A 26,327-nucleotide genomic window follows, 5' to 3' on the forward strand; every position below is an offset into this window, starting at 1 on the left:
AATGTTTGCTGGAGGAGGGGTCTTCGTGGGCCCAGCCAGTTTTGCAGAGGAGCAGAAGGAGTACAGAGGCAGAGTGCTGAGGGGACTTTGGGAGCCCTACTGAGGCTTCTGGGGGCCTTTGATTCCAGGAGGAACCGGAGACCATTCCAGGTTGTGGAACCAGAGAACGCATCAGGGCTTTGGGAGCTCTGAATGAGGGGGAAGCAGTCTTCCCTGCCTGTTTGCGAGACTTTAATAAATGGAATGGCCCGCCATCTTTTGGCTCCACTGTTTCTTTACCATCTGCCTGAATCCAGCGAGAACCTGCATGGCCGCGACGGCGGCAGCCGCTGGCCTTACACTGAGGATGTGGCTTTTGGTTCCAACTGGCCTTGGGGTGCTCAAGGTAAGTAAATTCAGCTGCAGTTACCACTTCCATTCCCCTCCTTCCCTTCCCAAGGGCACTTCCTTCTCTGTTCCCCCAGCTTCATGACCAGCCCTGGCCCGCCTGCTCTGGACTATTAGGACCAGCTCCTTCCCCTGCATCTTCCAGAAATTCACCTCTCTGACCAAGGTGATAATGCTACCAATGAAAGTCTCTAGTGAGTGATGGGTAGGTGCTAGGTGCTAGACAAGTGCTTTGCATATTTCCTTAATTATCTCTATTTCATAGAAGAGGAAGCTGAGCGGCTGAGTGTTTTGCAAGTTAGGTCAGGATTGCACCCAGATGTGTCTCACTCCAAAGCCCTGAATTTGTGGCCCCCTGCTGCCCTCTGCTGGGCCTATGGCAGCACTGCCCCATTGTGCGGGGCACTACAATTTTTTACCTAGGCCTCCAGCTCAGGCCTGCTATTCCATCGATGCGGGTGGGAGGTGAGGGAGACAGGTGGAGTGAGTTCTGGTCTCAAAGCCACTGCAGAGCCTCTTAAATTGCACTAGCCAAACTATATGTATTATATTTTTTTATGAACAACGCTGTTGGTATAATTGGTAAAATTTGAATAAGATTACTTAACAGTAAAGGGGCATCACGCTTACAGCTTTTTTTTTTCCTCTTTCAAATAATCAGAAAAATGGCGTATGTGTGTGTGTATGTATATGTACATATAAAGAGAGAGATAATAAAATAATATAATAAAATGTTAACATTTGGGGAATGTGAGTGAAGTATGTAGGGAATTCTTTATACTATCATAACTTTTCTAGTAAGTCTGAAGTTATCTCAAATAAAAAGATAAATAATTGGACCTTCAGGAGACCACCCACCATGGCTCGCCTGGGATTTTCTCTGGTAACCGATGGAGTCCGTAGGAGACTACAAATGTACTGCCCCCAGCTCCTCTCCTTGGCTCCTCTTCATGACAGAAGTCATGACAGTCATCATAGGTAGGGAGCAGATGGACCTCTGAGACAATGGGAGGAAGAAGCTACCTCTTGGGCAGTGGCTATCAGGGGACTTCGGTTCCATGAAGGGCCCCGTGCGTGCTCCCTCCAACAGACACATATATTCACAACCACAAGCAATGATTGGGGACCTCAAAAGGATAAGCAGGATAAGCTTGTGTGTGTCCGGACACTGGTCAGCATAGTGAAGGGGCTGGAAGGCACTTCTTGTGAGGAAGCCTGAGAGTCAGACGGGGAGCTTGGGAGAAGGCTGGGTAGTGAGGGGAGGAGCTATTGGGGGCACGTGAGAAACATTGGTCAGGCAAAGAGGAGCAGACTCAGTCTGCGAGAGGCGAGAAGACAGGTGAGCACTGGGGGCGGGGGGGAGGGGTGCTGGCACGTCATTCTGCACCATGGCTCCTAGTGTGGACCATCGTTCCAATGATTACACCGGTAGGCTCACTCAGGACAACCTGGGGATGCTCCAGCAGAGGGTGCCACCCACTTGTGGGGGTGGGATGTCTGAGAGGAGACAGACTCCCCAGTGGAAGTTTCAACCTGGTGCTCAACCTTGGCTCCCGATTAAAATCACCTGGGAATTATTTTTTGGGGGGGTTTTTTTGGGTTTGTTTTTTTTTTTGTATTTTTCCGAAGCTGGAAACGGGGAGAGACAGTCAGACAGACTCCCACATGCGCCCGACCGGGATCCACCCGGCACGCCCACCAGGGGGCGATGCTCTGCCCACCAGGGGGCGATGCTCTGTCCCTCCAGGGCGTCGCTCTGCTGCGACCAGAGCCACTCCAGCGCCCGGGGCAGAGGCCAAGGAGCCATCCCCAGCGCCCGGGCCATCTCCGCTCCAATGGAGCCTTGGCTGCGGGAGGGGAAGAGAGAGACAGAGAGGAAGGGGGGGTGGTGGAGAAGCAAATGGGCGCCTCTCCCACGTGCCCTGGCCGGGAATCAAACCCGGGTCCCCCGCACGCCAGGCCGACGCTCCACTGCTGAGCCAACCGGCCAGGGCCACCTGGGAATTGTTTTTAACATGATGCCTGAGTCCCATTCTGACAGATGCTGATATGATTGGTCTGGGCTGCTGCCTGGGCACTGAGGTTTTGTTTGTTTTTTTTTTAAGTTCTTTAAGTGATTCTAATGTGCAGCCAAGTTTGAGAATCATCGACTTCGAAAGCACTCCCTTTAAGGACCTTTGAATCTCAGAGAAATCAGGACCACGTGGACAAGCTCAGAGGGCTCGTATTTGCTGCAAGAATAACTTCACTTGCTACGGTCAAATGGATTTATACCGAATGTAGTGTCCATCTGATGGGTGTGTTTTGACCCTAAAACACATACTGAGGTTTGTTAAAATTGAGAAAATACATGAAAGAAAGTGGCCCCGTGGTTTTACTCCATTTGGGAAATCCTTTGGCAAATATGGGGAGGTGGTGTCTTTCTATTTAGAATGTCACAGCCAGGCCATTGTTCCATTCTCGGTGGCTTTCCCTGTGTCCTCTGAATAACCAAATATAGAAGTGACTCTTTTTTGCTTCCCTCCCCACCTTCTCCCAAGAGACCAGAAAGGTCGTGGTGCCCCTCCTCCTCCAGGAAATAATACTCGGGCCTGAAGGATCCTGCCCCCACCCAGGAGGAAGTTAGCAGCTGTCACTTGGGACTAAAGCCACCGGAGACAACCTCCATCCAGGTCTGTGTCCCAGCCCAAGAGCTGGATTGTCTGAAGCCCCCTGAGGAAGAAAAGATGGTTGCCTTGAAGGAGAGAAGGGAGTGGCCCCAGCTGGGAAAAGCGGTTCCCCACCTCGAGAACAATGAAGGCGTGGCAGTGGACCTAACTCCTGTCCATCAGTGATCTCACCCAGTCTCCTGACAGAATAGCACCCACACCCTGACCACGCCCCTAGACTGGACCTCCCCACGTGGGTACGGCACAGGCATGTCAGACCTGTGTCCAAAACCAAACTCCTGCCCTCTCCTCTCTGTCCGCCCCCAACCTGTCCTCCCACAGCCGTCTTCGGCTCCGAAAAGTGGCAACGCCGTTGTTCCCGGTTGCCCAGGGCAGCAACCTCACAGCCATCCTTGACTCCTCTTCCTCTCTCCCCCACTGTGTAGAATCCTTCAGCAAATTCTGACAATCTGGCCATTCTCACCACACCCCCCGAACTGAGCCACCACCCTTCCTTGCCTGGATTTTTGCTGTCCCCCCTCACATCCCCCTGCTTCCACCCTTGCCCCTCTCAAATCTACTCTTAGCACAGCAGCCGGGCGACTCTGAAAACAAGCATTAGAGCAAGTCTCTCCTGGGCTCTAAACTCTCCACCATCTTCTCGTCTTGCTCCTGTTAATAGCCAATTGCCTGGGCCCTGTGGGATTACCACTCTCCCCACACCTCATTTTCTGCCACGGCCCCCTCTCCACTCACCTGCTTCATCCACCATTGCAGTTCCTTAAAAACACAGGTGCCTCCACACCTACTATGCACCTGCCTGCAACTCCCTCCGCCCCCTCCTTCAGGTGTGCCCCTTTGCCCAGACGTCACCTCTGTGGCAAGGCCGGCCCTGACCGCCCTACGCACAATCACGCCTCTCCCCAGCACCCTCCCAGGGCCCCTCTCCCGGTTACATTTTCTCATCTGATGTGCCTTTTAAGGGCTGCTACCCTCTCCTAAAACAAGCTGCATGAGGACAGATCTGTGTTGGTTTTATTGCTGCTGCATTTCCAGCGCCAGGCAGGGCGGGACAGGCGCAGAGCAGGAGCCCCACGAGTGTGTGCTGAACGCATGAAGGACACGGATCCGAGGTGGAAGGTTGTCGTGTGCGGATGCTGCACAGGTGCTAGGGGAGGTGCGTCCCGATGCCACTGAAGGGGCCTTGTCGGGGTCAGCACGCGGGCCTCACGGGCCTGGACAACAACGGCAGGCAGAGGGGTGGGAGACCAAGGCCCCCACTCTCCGGCACCACACGGGGCCGGGGCTCCTGGCACAATAGGACAGAACACGGCAGCCAGGGAGAACGACTGACGCTGGGTTCCTCATCGACCTTGGAACGCCATGGCTTTGAGTCAGATTCTGTCAGATTTAAGAAAGGAAGTAAGGACTTGGACATGAGCTGCAAAGTATAGAATGGTGACAATTCCAGTGCCATGCGGACTTTTCCTGTGGGGAACTTTCCTGGACTCCTGCTCCCTGTGACAGCTCCTAACAGACTGAACTGTGGTTGGGTTGCATTTTTCAGGGATTTGGCATGGTGATGGGGCCAACTTGGACTTGGTGAACATGTTAAGGACACTACTCTTTTATGGATTCTTGCTGTATTGGCCAAGAGTTTGCTTAAAGACTTTTAATCACTGTAAAAAAAAAAATAGAGGACTGGATGAAGAAGGTGGGGCACATATACACCATGGTATACTATTCAGCTAGGAGAAATGATGACATCGGATCACTTGCAGCGGAATGGTGGAGTCTTGGTAGCATTGTGCGGGGTGAATGGTGGAGTCTTGGTAGCATTGTGTGAGGTGAATGGTGGAGTCTTGGTAGCATTGTGCGGGGTGAAATAAGCAAATCGGAAAAAAACAGGAACTGCAGGATTCCATACATTGGTGGGACATAAAAGCGAGACTAAGAGGCATGGACAGGAGTGTGGTGGTTACGGGGGGTGGGGGGAGGGAAGGAGGGAGAGGGGGAGGGGAGGGGTACAGAGAGAACTGGATGGAGGGTGGCGGAGGATGATCTCTCTTCAGGTGATGGGTATGCAACAGAACTAAATGACAAGATAACCTGGAAATGTTTTCTTTGAATGTATGTACCCTGATTTATTGATGTCACCCCACTAAAATAAAATTTTATTTATAAAAAAAAAAAAGAAAGGAAGTAAATGCAGTGTTTTTTGCACCCTGAGTGTTAGGAAGAAATTCATTCCAGAAGTCCCACCGTTTAGGGTTCCTGTGAACCAGAAAGGCAGGAGTCCCTGTCCAAAAGGCAGACAGTCTGGAGGCCCCGCTGGCCCGAGCACTAGCCCGGGCGGGGCTGGCCCTATTGCTCCCAGGACTTCAGCCTCAGGGCTCCTTTGGCCACCCGACAGGACACACAGTCCCATCAGGAAAGCAGAGTCCTGGGGAAGGGGCCCTCCAGGGCAGGGGCTGCTGACAGTGGGACCGTAAGGTGAGAAGGAACACGGGCAAAGGAGGCAGCACGTGTGACGACCAGGAGACCAGGGCACCTGAGCAAATAGGGGGCGCAGCCAGTGTGGTTACGAGGGCAGACCCCCAGTGGGAGGGTGGACGGGCGGCCTGGGGAACCCCACTGACGAGGCTGGACTTTGAGCCCCCCAGCTAGAGCGTAAGGAGTGGAGGCGCAGGGGCGGCCTGGCAGAGGGGCAGACCTGGGCCCGGATGAGCTCACTGCCAGGGAGGGCTTGTCACAGAGCAGGCGTGGGGCCAGGGGGAAAGGGCCAGGTTTGAGTTTGCTCCTGCAAAGTGCACGTGAAGCAGCTTGTAGGTATGTGCAGGCTGGGGACGTGGCCCTCAGATCATGGAGGAGAGAGGGTGAGAACACCCAGTAGATGGCTCGGCGGGGGGACAGCCTCGGGCGGAACACGGGGCAGGAGAAGAGATGCTCAGAAAGGCAGCCGAGGAGTGGCCGCGGAAGCTGGAGGAAAGCCCGGAGAGCAGGTGGCAAGGGCCCAGGGCAGAGCGTGTCTCTAATGGCCGGCGGCATCCTCACACTGGCTCCACACAGCCACCCCCATCTCGCACCAGGTCGGCACTCCCCCATCAGGAAGCACACGGCATCCAGAATGTGATAGATGTTTATTTGTGTAATAGGAACAAACATTCAGGGGTATAAATAAGGTAAACACTTTCCAGCATACAGTCCATCGTGTTCTGACTCCGCAGTGGAAAACATTCTACATGTACTGCCCAGCACTGATCACACGGTGCACAGAGAAGTCAGCTGTGGCACACACATGGGTCTAGTGAAACACCAGGTCGGGCAGAGGGCACAGCAGCCAGAAAATGCTCTAACTCCCCTTCTGGGTTGGTGTTCCTTGGCACAAAGCCAGCAACCCCAGGATGCGGACCTAATGGAGCCGAGACGGAAGCGTCCAGCAGTCAAGGACAGAGCGATGGGGAATCAGCAAACACAGCTTCACTTTGGGACAGAAATGCCAGATGGCTCAACCCAGCGGAACCCTCCGAGCACTCCATACGGGGAAGCCCTCGGGAGGCCTCCCAAAGCCTGGGAGACTCCTGCAGCGGCACTGTCGGTTGGGAACCTTTTTCTCTACAGATAAGAAGCTGCTGGGGTCCATTAGCTGCACCAGTGAGGAAGTGCCAGGCCCCCAGACACGAGTCCAGAAGGACCAGAGGACAAACGCAGGCTCAGTCCGTTACAGCAGCTGCTTACTAAGCAGCTCTACAACCAGGTTCTCCTGATTCCTGCCATAATCGTGGCTTCATTAACTAACTGGAGAGGAGAGCCCAGTAAACACGGTGAGCCTCTGGATCTGATCTTCGTTCCCCACGAACACCCCGGAAACAGTTCACAGTCAAGCCAGGAGTTCCACGTTACTATTTTATTGGTTTGAAACTTCTGGGTCCTCTTTGTCAGCACCTCTCCTTCAAAGTGAAGGATCCTCTGCCTCTCACACACACACCATCCCCAACTCCATCTCCTTTCAGAGAGCTGTTTTTCAATCAAGTGCCCGTTCTCCCTTCATTCATGGATCACTCACATGGTCCTTTTAACCTACAATCCAACACAAACACCCACATCATCTCCCCTCAGTGGTCACCTGCTTCTAGCCTGTTAAAACTTTTAAGAAGTGGCCGAGTAGCTCAGTGGATAAAGCATCATCCTGCCTGCTGAGGTTGCGGGTTCTATCCCTGGTGAGGGCACGTATGAGAAGCAATCAATGAGTGCACAACTAAATGGAATTGGGTGATGCTTCTTTATCTCTCTCTCTCTCTGTCTCTCAAATCAATGGGAAAAAAAATTTTTAAAAAGAAAGAAAACATTCACACAGAGCACTGCTACAGGTTCCTGAGCTGTATATGCAGAGCACGGTCCCTAGCCAGAGGGGCAATGGGGTCCTGTGAGTCAGAGACCCTCACCGCCCATGGAGTGGAGGCAAGAGGAAAGGGCCTTTCCCCATGGAAGGTGCAGACCAGGGGCAGCAGGACGGGCCAAGACCTCAGGCGAACCACTCCAGCTAAGTATAAAGATTCTAACACAGCCTCACGCCCTCACTCCTTATTTTCAGGCTGGCATTCTAAGTGAAGTGCAAAGCACCCAGACGCTGTGGTGGGTGTTAAAGCTGGACTGCTTCTCTCAGGACAGTGTGGTCGCTCTCCAGACCTTGGCTACCCAGGCTGCACGCAGGGCAGGTGGCAGTGTAGTCGGCTGAGAACCCGGTCTGGCATTAAAGCAACTCGGGTTCAAATTACCAACTGAGTGCATCAGAAATAGCTGCCACTTACTGAGCGCTTCCACTGTGCCAGGCACTGCACTAAATGCTTATGTGCATTATCTCAGAAAACCCTCACAGCAATCCCAGGGGAGGTGCGTTACCAGACCCGGCTGGGTCAGAGTTGCACTTAGAAACCTGTCCAGACCTAGGGCTTTCAACCCAACTTCTATCTTCTTAACCGTGGCGCTCTGCCTGCCCTGTTGCCTCAGAGATGGTTTGTTCCAGCTGCTCCTTCAGAGCCCCTGCAGCACATGACCTGTCTCGTGACATGTCCATGACAGTCACCTCTCATCCCTACCCTGACTTTGGAAGGACAGTGGTACGTGTCACGTGGCCGCTCCCCACTCCACCCTTTTCTCGGGACAAAATCACAAGGTGGACACAGATGTGAATTACTCCAAAACACAAACGGCAGTGGGGACATGGGAACAAGCTCCAGCAAGGGCGGACCACATTTGGTAGAGTAATGAAAACTGGCCTTGGACGGGCTTCTTAGGGACCAGGGTCACTGAGCGTTCACACCCTCCCCCAACTCACCGCTGTCAATATCAGGGACGCTGGCTCCTGGGCCTGCCGGGATCTCACTGGCAGTCTACAGATCTGAACTCAAAGACCCATTCCAATCAGCCTCCAGCCAACTCCCCACTAGCTTAGACTCCCGTCACAGGGTCTGCTTAGTCCCCCTTAAAACACACTTTTGGAATCTTCTTGCATAATATAAGTCAACTCACAATAAGAGGCCCAGTGGGAAAAGATAAATACCATAAAAGTGGGTTCAAAGTCCACTTGGGTAAGATTAAAAGTTACATTTCACGCCTTCTGAGACACTAGTTTCAAACATACATTATAGAATTATACAACACCAAGAGTAAATGTTTTAAATATGGTTACATTACAGCTACTAAAATGTTCAGCATATGAAACAGGCCAAAAAATAACATAGTAAGGCCCAGGCTGCCTTAGAGGGTTTTGTTTTCAGGAGTAAAACGTGTAGTCGTAGGATGCGAGCGCACCCAATGGGAAGCCTCGGGTGTCCCGTGCGCAGCACCCCCGGGGAGGGGAGGCTGCCCAGGCTCGCCCTCTGCAGAGGACCCCCGTTCCTGTAATGCCCAGGTTCACCAGCTCCCTTACTCACTACTTAGGCACTAAAAGCCACTCAAGAACCAACCTGGCGCTCAGGTCAGGCCTCCTAAGCTTGAAGGAGGGAGTGGGGTGTGGGGTCAAATCTCAGATGCACTTATGCCCCTTGCACACAGGCAAGTGGGGCGTGGGGCGACCTGGTCCTCGCCCTGGTGGGCAGACAGTCCAGTGGCCCACATGAGCCTGGGGAAGCGCTCCCCCTGAAACGGCCCTCCACCTCCTCACCCGCGAGGTGCTCCTGACTCTCACCCAAGGCTGCAGGCTTGTGAGAATGTCTAGGATTCAAATTGGAAAACGAAACAAAAACCTCTGAACTGGGACTGCACAGTATTTATGAATATAAAACAGGTGGGAAATATAAAGCCACACACAGAAGTGAGACACTGAAGTCATGACAAGGGAGGGCACATCATTGTCACATTTTATTTCTCACACACACGAAATGGATCTGAAGGGAGTCACGCCATTAACATCTGCACAGGTATAGGGTTAAAACAGTCTCTGCATCTTATCTGAATGGTGAAATAGCATCAGAAAAGAGGAGAAAGAATAACATTGTGCTACACAGACACTCCAGACTACCCCACTAGGAAACTCCTCTTATTTCAGCAGAAAACATATGGAGAAATCCAAAACAGTTAAAGCCAGGCTGACCCTCTGGCCTGGCTGGCAGCTCTGGTGGGCAACCTCCTTCTGTTCCCCAGGACTCCAGGCCCCCGAACTCCCTTATCGGCGACTACTTCCATAAAGGAACAAGCCAGGCACCCTGATCCCAAACGCAGCCCTGCTCCAGAGTGGCTCTCTGCTGCTGGGCTCCAGCGGAGGCTCCCTGCTCCCCAGGACCCACGTATGCCTACAGCAGGGCCCCACGGACAACGAGGGGCCTTTCTGCCTCTGGTTCAGGAGACAAAGTTCATTCTTCAGTAAGAAAACTACATTCATTACTAATCACCTCCACTATTTAATTATTGCTGAGATCTGCCTCATCTTAAGGGCACATATTTTAGAAAAGGCCTAAAAACACTTGTTTTTTGGGTGCCTGGGACAGGACTCATTACCCACAGCTGCCTCTGGTGACATGAACGTGCTCAGCCAGAATCCTGGAATACTGGAATTAGAGGATGGCTCAGACACAGGGAGCCAGAGAGTGATGCGTCCCGCCCCGCCCAGGGTCCACAGCCAGGGCTAAAACCCCATGCAAAACACATTTTGTTTTTAAGGGGGACTTGAGGCTGAAAAAGAAGAGCCGTGTGCTAACTCGCAAGTGCAAGCTCAGAAGAAAGAAGCTGAGGCAGTGCCATGAGCGTGTAAAGTCGTGCGGTGACGTGAGCTGAAATGGCGAGAGGGGTCCGCCCTGCACCGGACACTCGTGACCTGGGCTGCGCGTGAGCTCTCAGGGAGGCAGGGGGCTGCTTTCAACAGAAACCAAACAGACCAGCAGCAGGCCAGGTGCCGGAGCGACCATCACGCCCTCATGTGGCAATGAGAACACCCGTGGCACAGAGGAACTGAACACATCCGGGCACCAGGTTCTCTCTCCTGTACCCCCTTCCCAAAGTCAACCCCACTCCTGTAAGTAAGAAGGGAAACAAAACACATCACAGTTGTTGTTTTTTAAAAAAAAGGTCCCCCAGTAAAATATAAACTACATTTAACTGGTCACATTATGTTAAAAGTGTGCATTTAATCTTCAGAATAGTCAAACCTCTAATTCGGTCGGGCTCTCCAGAGTTCTAAGCAGGGATTTGTGGTTTCAGTGAAGAAGTCATGGTACAACTGAAATCACTATAAGAAATAAGGGATTTTAAAAAACACATACACAATACACATCTGCCGTAGGACTAATATATCGTATATATACAACACAGCAGCTACATGAGTGGTCGGCCAGGCAAAGGGCACGGACGAGAAGCCCTCTGCTCCCTGCCTGATGGGAAAGCCCCCAGAAAGGGTTCAGCAGCAACCAGTCTACCGCACACACATGAACACCATCGTCCCTGAAAAGACACGGTTAGCTGGACTGCCCCCTAGGGGCCATCTGAGCCTAAACACGTGGGAAGGGGCTCGGTTACAGTACATTCTACTGCATACACTTGAAATATTACAGTGTGGTTGGTTGGTTTTTTTAACCAGACTATTATAAATACATTTCCGTGCTTTCTCAAGAAAACTTTTCAGTCTGTGATGAAGTAGGGTGAACCCATGTCATAAAGCAGAGCTCATGTCCCACAGGACTTCATGTGGACAGAATGCTTATCTGTCCCTCCAGCAACAAGCCTTGTCCCTCCAGCCTACAGAGGCCAAAGTCCCTGGAGCTCCGAGGCAGGGGTTACACAGCAGCTCAGGTGGAAGCTCTCCGGCAGCAAAGACACCTGAGCCATGAACCTCTTCCCTGCTGGGGACAAACACAGGAACGGGGGGCCCTGACCGGCCGGCCACAGCTGAACAGGCACGCTCTGACCAAGCCCAGTTCACCTGGTGAGAGCCGGCAGTGCCAACAGGCACGCTCTGACCAAGCCCAGTTCACCTGGTGAGAGCCGGCAGCGCCAGCAGCCACGCTCTGACCAAGCCCAGTTCCCCTGGTGAGAGCCGGCAGCGCCAGCAGCCACGCTCTGACCAAGCCCAGTTCACCTGGTGAGAGCCGGCAGCGCCAGCAGCCACGCTCTGACCAAGCCCAGTTCACCTGGTGAGAGCCGGCAGCGCCAGCAGCCACGCTCTGACCAAGCCCAGTTCCCCTGGTGAGAGCCGGCAGCGCCAGCAGCCACGCTCTGACCAAGCCCAGTTCACCTGGTGAGAGCCGGCAGTGCCAGCAGCCACGCTCTGACCAAGCCCAGTTCCCCTGGTGAGAGCCGGCAGCGCCAGCAGCCACGCTCTGACCAAGCCCAGTTCACCTGGTGAGAGCCGGCAGCGCCAGCAGCCACTCCTGAGCTGGGCACCGGTCCTGCAGGCTTTTCAGACTTGTTTTAAAAAACCGAAATGGTTTTACCCCCATGACTTCTTTCCAACTCAAAGCCGTCGTTTACCTACAACCCAAATCATAAGCACAGAGATTGTATGTACAGAATATTTTTAAAACTCACAGATAAAAAACGTCTACCAAAAAAATTTTAAAAAAAGAAAAAAAGACAGTGAGCTGAAGCCTCGTCCTTGTCTCAGTGCCACCAGCGGGGCTCGCACGGACCTGCCCCTCACAGCCCTCGTCGCCCCTAGTCCTCTGTGGCCCCTGTCAGCATCCCCTTGTCGGTCAGGTGAGACTTGAGCGTGTTGAAGATGTGGAGCTGCTGATCTGGCCGCAAGGTCATGAACTGCTGGATCAGCTTGCTCGGGTTCGGGCCCCTGGAAGAGAACGTGACCAAGTGACACGGGCAGGCCCAGCGCCTGGGAGGGCCCGATGATCCGAGTGGCAGCTGCCACCTCTGGACTCTCTACTCACAGAGAGAGGGGCCTCAGGGAATCCATAAACAAACAGTAGCAACGGTAAGCTGCATTCATATTCGGGATGCTTTCCATAAAACTGAGATGTAGCTCAATCTCTAGAATTTCCCCCTATTTAAAAATCCACCCCCGTTCAGATGGAAAGGCACCGTACCTGATAAAACTGGCGATGTACACATTGACAAAGGTAGCCATCAGATACTGGCAGTCAAAGCGGTCCATGATGCCCCCGTGGCCAGGAATAGTGTTGGCAAAGTCCTGTCAGAGGCAGAAGGGCCGGTGAGCCCGGACTCAGCCGAGACCAAGCCCTGCCTGTGGCCCTCAGCGCCCGGCTGCTGCCCGGACCAGCTGAGGGAAACAGGGAAACAGCGGAGCGAGCACTGACTCAGAGGCTGAGGCTGTAACAGGATGTGATCTTACTAAATTACAAAGTTCTTTTTAAAGAAAGGTGTAAGATATTAACAAATGGAAAATCCAACTATTCAATTTTCTTGGAAACAATGTCTTTTTATTTAACCTCCCTACACTCCATGCATTGTGAAGAGCGCACACTGATAGCCCGGTAGTTTGCAGGGAGTGGTGGTTGATGGGGGGCAGGGGGTGGGGGGTAGGCAGAAAAGGTGGAAAGGGGCCTGGCTGGGAGACAGTGAGAGGAACAGAGAAGGGGCTTTTCCTACTTTGATTTTAAAGGCTCGTTTGAATCCACTTGCGAAGAAGCCTCCGAAGGGGCCAATGAGCGAGGCAAAGGTGGAGAGGGCGATGCTGTGAATCTGGAAGGGGTACATCCGGACGATTTTCTAAGAAGAATAAATGAAGTAAAAGTCAAGATGCCTAGAGGCCCAGCCTCAGTACATGTTAATATAAACAATGCTTTATGCAACTAACTCTATTCCCCCCACCCCTCTAAAAATAAAACATAATTACTAAGAAGGCCAACTTATTTTTAACCTGTAATGTCTTAAAAACATTAAGGGAGCTGTCATTCAATCTCTTGCATCATATGCTGGTTTGGCTGAAGCACATGAAGACGATGCAGCCTTACACAGACACGTAATTGAGAAAAGGAAGGGTGTCTGACTACTCTCTCTGCAGATAATCTTTATTATATGCGGCTTAAGTGTCTGTTTGTCGCCGATAGCTTATTGGTTGCTTGCGTAACTGTACTAGCCAATGGGGTGAAGTTGCCACGGCATTCAAATAGTCCCGCCTTCTGGCATGCCACCTCACAAATTGAGGTTAAAGATTGGAGCAATTATTATGCTGTTAAGAAATCTTAACACCAGAAGGGGTCTTTGCAATGGTACAAGACTAGAGGTTCTCCAATTGAAAAATAATGTCATAATAGCTAAGTCTTTGGCTCCTCTAAAGGTAAAAATACATGTCATTCCAAGAATTGATTTGGCTCCATCTCAAACAGGGTTGCCGTTTCAATTGAGACGTAGACAATTTCCTGTAAAACTTGCCTTTGCTATGATCATCAATAAGTCTCAGGGCCAAAAGCTTAAGCGTGTTGGCATTTTTTTACCTGAGCCTGTATTTGGACACAGTCAACTTTATGTTGCCTGTTCAAGAGTTCATGAAAGAACAGACATAAAATTAAAAATAACTAATGGTCCTCTGCAAGGCGAGAGCTTAAAAATGATGGAAAGATCTACACAAGAAATGTTGTGTACAAAGAGATCTTTGACATGTGAATTAACATTTTATTATTTAAATCACCTTTATTTATTGAGCTAGCGGTGGCTCTTAAGAAATGTACCGCCAGTGGTTTCCTTCATTGCACTCTACTTTAAGCAATTAAGCAAGTAGAAGGGGGAAACCCCGTGGGGCAGTAAGCAAAGGGGCGTCCTCACCGCCTGCCCTGGGTAATTCTGTTTGAATTAGCAGACACCTTTGCACAAATCATTTTAATTACAATTTATAATATCTAGAACAGTGGTCATTTCATATGACCGCCGGGCTTTCTAGTTATGCATAATCTTTGATGCTACACCAGAACTTGGTAAGACGTAGTTCCTTAAAAATTTGGTGCAGCATGAAATCTATAATCCTATCAATGAACTTTTGCAATAAAATCCTTTGGCCTACCTAGCACTTTGAATGGACCTTTGACCCATGCATGACTGGGTAACCCCATGCACTGGACATTTAGAAAATACTGGTTCACTGAGGTATGCCAGCCTTCTGAATGCAGACACATTGAAGCTGTACAATGTCAAAACATTCTATACTAGAATTCCACAGTCTCATCGGGAAACCCTTCCCGGAAGCTGCTGAGCTCAGGGAAGACACTCCATCTCTAAAACCCCACTTCCATAGAAGCCACATGCTATCATTGTTAACAGTCACTGTCAGCTGTTCCTTGAAGTGACAGGCTCGCTTCATTCATGTTCAAGAAAAATGTCTGTCAATTACCCATGTCTAAGACACTTCAGTTTGTCAGGTTTTTCCAAGCAAAAATTATGTTTCTCTAAAAAAGCAGCTAGGTCTGTTCGTAACACAAGCAAGGCCCACATGCTTTCCCTTTGGGTGACCAGGACGTTAGGAATCAGCAAAAGTGCTTTATCATACTGTTCATTTTGGTACAAAGAATATTAGAAAGGTGTGTTCAAGGGTCAAGATTTAATCAAATTAATAATTTTACTATTTTGCCTTACGAGGAACTGGCTTGCTTTTTGAGAGGGCAGGGCACGAGGAATCCAATGATTCACCCTCACCTAGTGCCACTGCCCTCACTCACGCTAAGTTGTCAGCAGGTGTGCCCACCAGTGCCTCTGTCAACAGAGTGAAAAGGGCAAATAATGTCACTGTTTATTATGAAAATAGCTATGACCTCACAGGCCCTGAAAGGATATCAGGGTCTTCCTGGGATCCTCAAAGCACACTTGGAGAATCACTGGTCCTAATGATCGGAAGTGGGAAAGGTCTCCTCCTGGCCTCCCTGGGAACTGACGTGAACAATTCCCCTTCATCCTGGGGCCTACAGCTTTGGGGAGAGGAAGGTGGCTTTTCTGAGGGAAGCGATGGTGGAGAGGGGGCTGTCTCCTGTGGCCACTATCCCACTGAGGTTAGTACCACCGCGGGAGCAGCGCGTACCCAGCCGATGGCCGACTGGATCACCTCAGGAATGTTGTACTCATGCAGGAGAAACAGGTCCGAGGGCTCACAGTCCACAGTGAAGCTATTGGTGTCATTGTTGTACTCCACGGGGCAGACGAAGCATCTGTACCCAGACATCACATAGGACAGCTGAGGATGAAGAACAGAGAAACAGGCAAAGGAGACAAGTGCCGCCATCCTGCCCGGGCAACAGACACACTGGTTTGGCCACGTCCCTTACACTGCCCGGCACCCTCTAACTGCAAGCCATGCACTGAGTCAGAGGCCAGGTCTCCCCACATGTGTATTCCACCTGAACTGGGGTGGGGAGAGGGCTCACAGCCCACTGAGGGTGCACACATACTTGCCCAAACACCCAGGTCCTGAATGAATCCAGGAAAAGCCTAAGGAATGTGGCAGAAGACTGTAAGAAGTTTCTTCCCACTTAGGGGCGCTACAGCCCACTTTCTCAGATCTCTTCGGGTGGTGCTAACTGAAGGCAGGAGGTGGGGTAATGGCAGAGGGGGAGGCAGGCAGCCAGGAGGAAGGCGCTGAGGAAGTAGGCACTGAGGACACACGGACAGCACTGCAAAGGGGGACTGGCCCAGGGTCAGAGCAGGAAGAGGCACTCAGAAGGGCTGGGAGATCATCCCCTCCGGGCAGCGCATACAGGAGGAACTCTGGGCTGGAGTGGCGTATCTCACCCCACTCTTACTCTCAACCTTAAATATCAAGTGCCCGACAGGAATGCCATCCGCCGAGTGTCGCATGCCTCAGCATGAGGAGCACAAGGCGCACACAGCCCCCCGCTCCCTAGCTAAGACCCTACTTGAAAACTGGCGGGTGAATAGCTGGTGCTGCCCGTGCCAGTTACAGAGTGTGCCATGCTGGTGCTCTTCTTCAGGGCCAGGTCCCATCCACAGGACAGATTCTCTGGCCTTGGAGACAGGCTCGCTAGCCCTGACCAGACTTCACAGATGGGTGTGAGGCCCCTGTCACTCCTCCACCCAGCTGGGAGCCACCACCTACCAGCAGGCCAAAGAGCACAGTAGCAAAGAAGCCCCCAATGAAGCCTTCCCAGGTCTTCTTCGGTGACAGCTGTGGATGGAGAACAAGGTCTAAGAAAGAGCGTTTGATAACTCTGACTTTGGGAACAATGAATACTTGTTAAAAACCTCCCTCAGTTAACCACCTCCCCTTCTAAAATACCTCCATGCTTGGTTTCCTTGTCCCCTACCTGATTCCCCTCAGTTTCCTTTCTGTTTTAGTAAGGCATTCAAATTATCTCATTATAAAATAGTATGCTAATGAAACAGCAATACTCAAATTCAGATTAGAGCCTCCAAAATGTGCTCGTATGGTCTATAAAAATATTTTCTCTATTAGCTTTTTTGTTCCTGTGGGTAACTCAACATTTTCCTTTGATTTTTCTCCTAAAACTGTTTAGGACCAGCCTTTCTCCAGGATGACATGAAGGTACACCCACCAGCTAGACCTCCTGTGTCCCACGCTGATCTACTCATTCGAAAGCACCACCCTTCCCTCATGGTGATATTTCACGTTACAGTGATCCACTTACCTTGATGAGTGGCGTTCGACCAAAGAAGAAGCCGAACATATAGGCCATGATGTCATTACAGATTACGCAAGAAATGGGGACAATGAACCTAGGAAATAAACCAAAGAATTGACTCTGTCAAGATTAATACCTCGGAAGCCTGCAAGATAATACTCTTCATAAATTCCAGTATCAAAATAACTCACAGAGAATTTGTTACCTATTAAGAAATAACTTAAAATTTTAAAATACCAGCTGTGGCTGGGCAGCTTAGCTGGTTAGAGTGCGTTAGATGCAACAAGGTATGTTGTAACCATCCCTACAAGGGATTCTAATGTCGCGTAGGGTGAGAACCACTGGCTTAGAAGGTAAGGCACCTGCCCATAAGAAACACCCGCAAATAAAAGGGAAAATTCCCTCACTCACCAGATCATTCCCTCAAACAGGTTGTGAATAACAAGATGTGACTGGGTGACAACAATCAGTAAGGTTACATGGGTCCAGCCAAACTGCAAAAGAAGAAAAGAGTTAACTTTACCTATTGGTTTACTTGAAAGGAACTTCAAGTAACAGTCAATACCATGCAGAAAATTGGTAGGAAAGATATCTGCTTCTGCACCTGCCTTATCAGTAGTGAAAAGGCACAGAACAGGCCTCTGGGAGAACCTCTGTCGCCCAGCAAACAGTCCCCATCAACAGTCAGGACCACAGGGCTCACTAGGAGTAAGTCCTTCTGCGCTCTGGAAACCCGGGTACTGTAAGTATTTACTGAGTGCCTGGGGTTCTCGGAAGGGAACACGTTCAAGTTGAGAAAGTGCTGTAGGCTCTCTATGGATGGGTAATGCCTGGGGTGCTGAGGCAGGACAGTAAGAAACTAGAACCCGGCCTGGCAAGAGGGATGAGGAAAACTGAGACAAATAGTTAAACAAGGTCGAGCAATTAATAGCTTGCTAATAAACTGCGCGCACCCACACTCACACAGTTCCCTTACCATGTAGAACTGCAGGCGGTAATGCTTCTTGACCAGACTCAATACAAACATGCAGAATCCTGGTTCAAGAGGGAAGAGAAAGGGCAAAATGAATCACGTTCTGCATTTACCTGTGTCCTAGTCGTTTCCTTTACCTGTGGACATGATCATGATTGTGATCTTTTGGCTAACTTCCTGGCAGTAGTTAGCCAGAGCACAATTCCAAACCCCAGGTAAGGGAGGAGGGAAGAAGACATGGACTAGTTCTTCAGATAGCAATCAAAAGTGAAAAAATAACTCCTTCAAGACAATCAAAGGAAGGCACTACCTTTAAATCTTGCAGACTACACTCAATTTAGACCACTGCTCACCAGATAGAGCAGCGGCCAGCAAACAAGTCTGGCCAGCCACCTGAGTGTACTGTATAACTAAAATTTTACTCACGGCCCACAGCTATGCCTGTTTGTTTACATATTGTCTGTGGTTGCTTTTGTTACAAGGGCAGAGTGGGGAGTTGCAACAGAGACTCGAGCCCTCAAAGCCTAAAATATTTATTATCTGGACTTTTAAGAAAAAGCTTGCTGACCTCCACCCCAGTGAAGACGTCTGGTGAAGGGAAGATGCCCCAGGTATGGAGTGGAGGCCGCCCTTGCCTCTCTCTCACACTGATGCATATGGTGGCAAGAAACAGCTGCAGCCCCACCCGCTTCCCCAGTAAGGAAAAGGACTAGTACCCGATAGTGTGCTGGGCCCCTCAAAAGCAGTCCTGCCCAGAAGAGAGCCTGTGGCCATTCAACACCCTGCCCTCCTGCTGGGGGAGCTCAGGGTCTGAGGCCTGCCCTCTGAACACCCTCACTGTCTGCAGACCCCTTAGCAGTGGATTTTGTATTTTAATACCCAGGTGTCACAGAGCTGATCAAAAATAGGTCAGACAAATTTAGGTCGGAATAACTTTGTCGTGCGCCTCAAACTAGCTTTGAAGGCAGCGATAGAAAACACTAGCCTCATCAGAACTAGTGCCGTCTGAACTGAGCTTACATTGACCTGCGCTTCACTGTTTGGCAAGTTTTAATGTATCCGACTAACTCCTCACCATAAGTTCCCAGTTTTAGCTCTAGATTAATTACAAAAGGGCTCACTGAGACTCAGAAGGACTAAGCTCAAAGCCCCTCAGAGATCAGTCTTTAAAATGCAAATCAGTAAAATTCGCACCACACTGCAATATCTGTCCTTCAAGGAGGGCCCCTAAGAAGACGCTCTTAAAGATGGCGGCCTGCTTTTATGTGTCAGTGATAAAAACTGGTGGCTTTCCTGTATATAATTTTAATTTTACATCCTTTTAGAATTTTGCTTATGCAAAAATATAGGTATGAATGTACAAAAATAGTGTGCTCTTTTGTAATCTACTTTCTAGACTCTCAAATAATGTAATATTTTTATATTTCAATATTTTAATAAATCCAAGTGGTCCACGTTTACAAAAACAGGAAGATTTTGTTTTGGGCACAATGCAGACTCTCTGCCAACAGGAGTCATGGCAGGACCATGCTTGGCTGTCCTCCAGGGCACAGGCTGCTGTCCCCACACCCAGAGCCCCTCAGTCTCACCTGTCTTGGTACAGAGTTGCTACAGCTCACACAGGGCACAGCCCTCTGCTCTCTCCCTTGCGTGGTCAGAGTTAACATTATCAGAGCTTTACATTAATCAAGAAACTGCCGATTCCTACTCAGCAGACATACAAAACCGGACAGACAGACTGGTGAGCATCCGGGCATACCTATCAGGTAGAGAGTAAAGGAAATGAACCGGTGGTATCTGCTGAGAATCCGCAACGGCTCCTCTCTCTGGACCAAAGTGAAGAAATAATCCGTCACTGTTTCGCCGTAGAAGAAATAGTTTACACACAGCAAAAAGTACCTGGAAATGAAGACAGGTCATTGCTGCGGGGAGCACACGCAGCCTGTCCTTTACGGCGAGGCTGTCAGAAAACCCGAGGAGAGGACAGAACGGCAGTCTCCCCAACACTCAAGACCCCCATGGTCCCTGTTCGCTAGTGACACCGTAGGTGAGTTTATCTAGAAACTTGTGGCCGCTCTCCTTCAGCCTCCATTTACCACAAACCTGGGACTTAGTTTCTGCCCCTTGCGTAGACTTTTTATACCTAACCAAGAACACTCAGACTATGAGGTAACACGCCTCACCCTGCCTCCCAGCCTTATCTCCACTGTCCCCACTGTCCCCACGCGGAACCCTGCGTGCCGACCAGGACAGTTCACTCCGGCTTGGTCACCTGTCTGCTCTGCTCCTGTCTCTTTCCTGCCAGTGTGTCCTCTTCACTTACCCTTCTTCTCCTACTGTGCAAATACGTTTTCTTCATAAAACCTTGCCCGATCTAACATGATAGCTGCCTTCCCGGCATTTACTTCTATAGAATGTCAGGCAGTCCACTTTCATCTGAGGAAAACTCCAGATTCCTGATAACCACTAAAGACTCCTTCGAGGCCAGCCACGCAGTCTGGCCTATGAAATACTCGGGTCTCGAAGGTGCTATGCAAGTCTGTGGCCATCACTCCTCTCCAACCCACCACTGTAGGTTATCGACCACAAAGCACTCATCATCCGTATCTGTTAAAGGTCCCAACAGGGCTGGAAGGCTTACCAGCTGAGGGTCCTGAACCAGGGGAGGTCATAGGAGTGGTAGACATTGTAGCCAATAGTGATAATCTCGTGGAAACATTTTATCTGAACACACATCACCTGCAGGACACACAAGAATGAGGATACTCATTAACTCCCCAATTCTCAAGCTCTAACAGTCATGAGCCTTCAAGAAAAACCACTGGTATATAAGAAAACTGTCAGTTCCATAGTGATTTGGCTCTTTTCTCTCTCACGGCATCCCATACAGCACTGTAGACTTTTATGTCACACAGAACAGGTCCAATTTCTCACAATAAATACATGCTCTTAAAGTTTCAATTAACTTTCTCTTCTAGAACTTCTCAGGACTTAGTCAATTTCTTTCCCTTTGACTTTGACTACAAATATTTGAAAATCCCCAACTGCTATAGCAGTCAGTTGTTAGTCACCTGACCCTGTCCACAACAGTGGGAAGACTAAAAGAGAAGCACTGTGCACTGGGTTATTTTTTTATCTTTTTTTTTATTATTATTACAGAGAGAGAGAGTCAGAGAGAGGGACAGACAGGAACAGACAGACAGGAACGGAGAGATGAGAAACATCAATCGTTAGTTTTTCGTTGTGCGTTGCCTAGTCATTCACTGATCGCTTTCTCATATGTGCCTTGACCGCGGGCCTTCAGCAGACCAAGTAACCCCTTGCTGGAGCCAGCGACCCTGGGTCCAAGCTGGTGAGCTTTTTGCTCAAGCCAGATGAGCCCGCGCTCAAGCTGGCGACCTCAGGGTCTCGAACCTGTGTCCTTCAACTTCCCAGTCCAACGCTCTATCCACTGTGCCACTGCCTGGTCAGGCTATTTTTTTATCTTTTCATTGATTTGAGAGAAAGAGAAAGAGAGAGAAAAGGAGGGAGGAAGGGAAAAAAGGATGGGGGTAGAGAGAGAGCAGCATTAACTTGCTGTTCCACTTAGTTGTTCCATTTAGTTGTGTACTCATTGATTGCTTCTCATATGTACCCTGATCAGGGATAGACCCCGCCAGGACAATGTTCTATCCACTGATGTATCCATCCAGGGACTGATTGGAATTTCTTAATGAAAGGCCTAAGCCAGTGAATGAGGTCCCAGGAAAACAATAAACAAAACCAAGACGCAAAGTCACAGCAGGGGTCATAGTAAAATCAAACAGTTGAAATAATACAATCAAATTTTAAAGTGGGCCCTGGCCGGTTTGCTCAGTGGTGGAACGTCGGCCTGGCATGTGGATGTCCCAGGTTTGATTCCGGTCAGGGCACACAGGAGATGTGACTACCTGCTTCTCTACCCCAACCCCTTCCCCTTCTCTCACTCTCTCTCTCTCCCTCTCCCACAGCCATGGCTCAATTGGTTTGAGCATATTGGCCCCAGGTGCTGAGGACAGCTCTGTGGAGCCTCCACCTCAGACACTAAAAATAGCTCAGTTGTAAGCATGGCCCCAAATGGGCAGAGCACTGGCCCCAGACAGGGGTTGCTGGGTGGATCCTGGTTGGGGCACCTGTCTGTCTCTCTGTCTCCCCTCTTCTCACTTGGAAAAAGAATAAAAAATGCTTTAAAGTGAAGAGGTATCTTTAACCACATATAATTGGCCTATGCCACTTGGCTACTAAAAAGGGAGAAGTCACAGATATTCTAAGGAAGAAAAGTTCTATGGAGCCCAGACCCCAAATGATTCCCAGAACTAACCCAGCATGTGGCACTTCAGATGACTGATCCTGCATGAAACACTAAAGGCAGAACTAAAATAAGCATGCAAATGGCACTTACAATTATCATTAAAACCATTGGTCCCAGGTAAATGATGACGAAGAAAAACGCAATCATGGCCAAAGTCAGGATGCCTCTCACCCACCAGTTCTTCCATCTGAGTTAGAGAGGAGGAAAGGAGAAAACATGTTAGGAGCCCAGAAAGAACGGAAGCACAATCCCAAGGGGACTGGCTCTTCCTGGGGAAGAGAGCCTGAGGTCATCCCTTTCCGGGTCATCCCTTTCCGGGAGCATCTCCTTCACCCGGAAGGACAAACTAGCCACATGCTGGTGGGAGCCAATGCCCCACCCACACCAAACTCAGTGGGTGCTCACTGAGAAAAATACACCCAGCTTATCTCTTAATGAAAGAATCAGGCAAAAATCACAAGGAAAATGTAGTGCCCTCTCCTTCTGTATCTACTTGGATGGCTTCAATGGCTGTCTATCCCCCTTCCAAAAAATATGTGTGTGTGTGTATGTATATACTGTATATATGTGTACACATAATCACACAATTACATATATTAACATATTTCTTGCAGTAGAATCCTACATGCTCTAACCAACTGAGCTACTTGGTCAGAGTTTTAGTTTGTGTTTTTAATTTACCCACGTAGCTGACGTTGAAGGGACCAAAATCTCAAGGTCTTCAACCCTAGAACCATCCAAGCAAAGATGTTTCTCAATTCTTCCAGGAGAATTTTTAAATGTCCACAATGGACGTGTGTGGGAGAGGAAAAACTAAACTTCGAACTGGAAATTTGGGCTCCTCTGTGAACAGCAGGCATCCATGAGTCACAAAGCCCAGGGACCATCTCTCCACATGTGCTGTGTCAGTGACCTTGCACACTACCACTCTGTCCACCTTTCTACCTCTTGAACTGCCCCGCCCATCCAAGCCTAGAGCACTCTTCAATTGCCAGACCCCTCCAGGCTGTGCTCGCAGCTCCTGGTAAGATGCCATTCAGCCTTATCAAGTGGTGGCACAGTGGATAGAGCATCCACGTGAGATGCTGAGGACCCAGGTTCGAAACCTCAATGTCGCCAGCTTGAGCACAGCCTCATCCAGATTGAGTGCAGGGTCATAGGCCTGAGCACGGGGTCACTGGCTTGAGCATAGGGTCACTGGCTCAGCTGGAGCCCCCTAAGGTTAAGACACATTTGAGAAAGCAATCAATGAGCAACTAACGTGCCACAACCACAAGATGATGCCTCTCATCTCTCATTCTTCCTGCTCGCCTATCCCTGTTTGGCTCTCTCTCTCTAAAAAAAAACAAAACAAAACAAAAAAAACTGCCACTCAATGAAGCCCTGGACAGAGGCTGGGGGTACTTGGGTTGAGGGGTCTGGGCCTTCCATGGCACTCGGACACTACCAAGCACCTGCATCACTAAGCACGTTACCTTGAAGACAAGTTGGAAAGGGCCCTGTTGAGGACCTCTGGGGTATCGTCTGCAGAGGTTACTTGGGGAGCAGCTTCCGCTCGGCTCTCACTGTCCGATGCAGTCTCTCCATCTGCCTTTACTTCTGCCTCCGACGCCTACACCAAAGAAAAACAGAAGAGGAAAGGGTCAAAAATGCTGAGAAGGGTACCGAGAAGAAGTACATGCCTGTCATAGGAATCTGTGGGAAAAGACCCAAACTGGGCCTCAGAACCTGGCATAGTCAGGTGACACAACAGATGGGACTCACAGCGATCCCGGCATTGTTCTGACATGTGCCAAGGTAGCCCTCTCTCCACTGCGAGAGACATGCATCTGCCCCTCAGGAGGGTGACCACAGCCCCAAGCCACTCAGTCCCCACTGCCTGATGGGGGGCGGGGAGGGAACAGTCCAAAAGAGGAAGAGGGCGCTCCTTATCCAAAGGTTGCAAAGGGGCTGCACAGCTGCACTTCATCTGGGCCTCATTCCTCATCCTACTTCTCAGAGCTTTTATTTCTTAAGGGATTTTAAAATATACAGTTGCGACGAGTAACAATACCACTTAGTATTTGTGTAGCCCTTCACAGACTTAAGAGCATTTCCCAAACCCATGACCCTGAGAGCAGTTCTGGGAGGAAGAGAAGGAACAGAGGAAGATCCCCGTTTACAAAGAAACGGGCTCGGAGACGCCTGTTAACCCAGGTCTTTTGACTTGAATATGTTCATTTCACTAGATTTTCTTTTATTTAAGCATCTTGGCATCCATTTTATTTATTTATTTTTGGTAAGAAATTCAAAACTAGGTAAACTAGAAATGGCAAAAAGATGTTATACCACATCTTCAAAGATTTTGTTATATATACCGTATGTGTGCAAACATATTTAAGTTGAACTAACAACTTTAATTTCCCTAATAAAGATATAAGACTGAGTACCATTTAGGAATCTGTGGGAAAGACCCAAACATGGCCTGAGGACTGGGCTTAGTCAGGTGACTGACAGATGGCACTCACAGCGATCCATTTAGACATCTTCCTTTGGGAAGTGTCTGTCAAGTCATTGGCCATTTACCACCGAGTTGTCTGCCCTTCTTCTTGATGTGTAGGAGTTTTTTATACATCCCGGATTGAAGTACTCGGCTGCTAATATGATCTCCCGCCTCCTCTATCCCCACCCCACCCAGTCATTCCCTCTGACACTCAGACTTCTCGGCACTGGCCCGTGGTGGGGCTTAGAAGGAGATCTGTAATTAACTGTCTATTGCTCCCTAAAGATGGGAACCAAGACACCTTGTTCTCATGACCCCCCATGCCTGGCACACAGTGAAATCCTCACTACTGGGGGGAAGGAGGAAACGAGGCGTAAATTCCAGGCGTGGTAAGGGGTTACCCAGCCCCGGCTCTCATGGAAACAGCCATTTCTAAATTCAACTACAACTGTGGTAACACCACAGAACAGAAGACCTTTAGTACAGGATTGCTCACACAGAGAAAGGCTTCGGGAAAGGGCCGAGACAGGTAGTCTCATCTGATGTGGGGGTCGCTGCTCCTTTATCTGCCGCAGCTGAGCCAGCTGGCTCTGGGCAAGTCATGCATGTGCCTCTACTTCCGTGTCCTCACCTTATGAAGGGACCCAAAAAGGGCCCATCTTCCCTGTGGGGGTTCACTGAAGAGAAGCAACCAAATTCCCACCCAGGACTGTGTCCCATTCTACCACCATGAAATGTTCTGAAACACAGCAACACCCCCAAAAGTATCCCTTCTCAGTGAGACTGAAAACAGAGGCATTCCAAACAGCTTTCCATTTTTTGTCTTGACATTATCACCCCCACCCCACCTGCAATGATCAGTAATATGAGGTCAGGATGCTCAGTGGTTATCTCACCCAAGGGGCTTCCCATGCGAGCACAGGGGCCCCACGGAGGCCTCCCAACACTTGCTCGGCCAGAGCCTCCAGAAGCCACAGGGCTGAGCTGGAGCACAGCAGGCGAGGAGGCCTGTGCTGTGCGCATCACACACTCGCTCACACACACAGGCCCCAGCACAGGGTTATTTTTAACTTATCCATCCTGTTGTCAGGGAGACTCACAAAGGCTGCTGGTTCCTCAGGCAGGAGGGCAGGAAGGAGCCAGGCAGAGCCGCTGCAGGGAGGGGCAGGAAGCTCTGGCTCTGCACTGACCCCCACCCCCACCCCCATCCCCACCCCAGGCCTCTTATGTTAGCCCAGCACTGTTTCCTGCAGCAACGCCAGATGTGAGTCCTCTCCCTTCTGGCTAGGAGGGGGTGAGGTGGAGAGGTATCTTGAGGCAGAAAGTAGTAAGAGATCGACAACTGTTACAAAGCCACTGTGACTGTTATTCTCAAGAGGTGGGGGCCTGGGATGAACAGACCGGTGACACTCCCACCCCTCCCTGCTGGCTGGCAGGTCGGAGGAGGACCGGGCTTAGT

At 50.1% G+C, this 26,327-nt stretch overlaps 1 protein-coding gene across 1 annotated transcript in view; it reads right to left on the reverse strand.

Moving 5' to 3' along the window:
* Nucleotides 1–9,379: 9,379 nt before the first annotated feature.
* Nucleotides 9,380–26,327, reverse strand: part of CDS2 (CDP-diacylglycerol synthase 2) — a 41,309-nt gene continuing 24,361 nt past the window's right edge. The window contains exons 2-13 of the mRNA XM_066237673.1: nucleotides 23,862–23,998; nucleotides 22,477–22,573; nucleotides 20,698–20,795; nucleotides 19,816–19,955; nucleotides 18,060–18,118; nucleotides 17,495–17,577; nucleotides 17,090–17,177; nucleotides 16,540–16,608; nucleotides 15,508–15,660; nucleotides 13,089–13,208; nucleotides 12,566–12,669; nucleotides 9,380–12,312 (exon numbers count right to left, since the gene is read on the reverse strand). Of these exons, the coding sequence (XP_066093770.1) occupies nucleotides 12,183–12,312; nucleotides 12,566–12,669; nucleotides 13,089–13,208; nucleotides 15,508–15,660; nucleotides 16,540–16,608; nucleotides 17,090–17,177; nucleotides 17,495–17,577; nucleotides 18,060–18,118; nucleotides 19,816–19,955; nucleotides 20,698–20,795; nucleotides 22,477–22,573; nucleotides 23,862–23,998 (1,278 nt within the window). The 3' untranslated portion in view covers nucleotides 9,380–12,182. The remainder of the gene's footprint in view (nucleotides 12,313–12,565; nucleotides 12,670–13,088; nucleotides 13,209–15,507; nucleotides 15,661–16,539; nucleotides 16,609–17,089; nucleotides 17,178–17,494; nucleotides 17,578–18,059; nucleotides 18,119–19,815; nucleotides 19,956–20,697; nucleotides 20,796–22,476; nucleotides 22,574–23,861; nucleotides 23,999–26,327) is intronic.

Source organism: Saccopteryx bilineata, chromosome 6 (genome assembly GCF_036850765.1).
Source record: "Saccopteryx bilineata isolate mSacBil1 chromosome 6, mSacBil1_pri_phased_curated, whole genome shotgun sequence".
NCBI lineage: Eukaryota > Metazoa > Chordata > Mammalia > Chiroptera > Emballonuridae > Saccopteryx > Saccopteryx bilineata.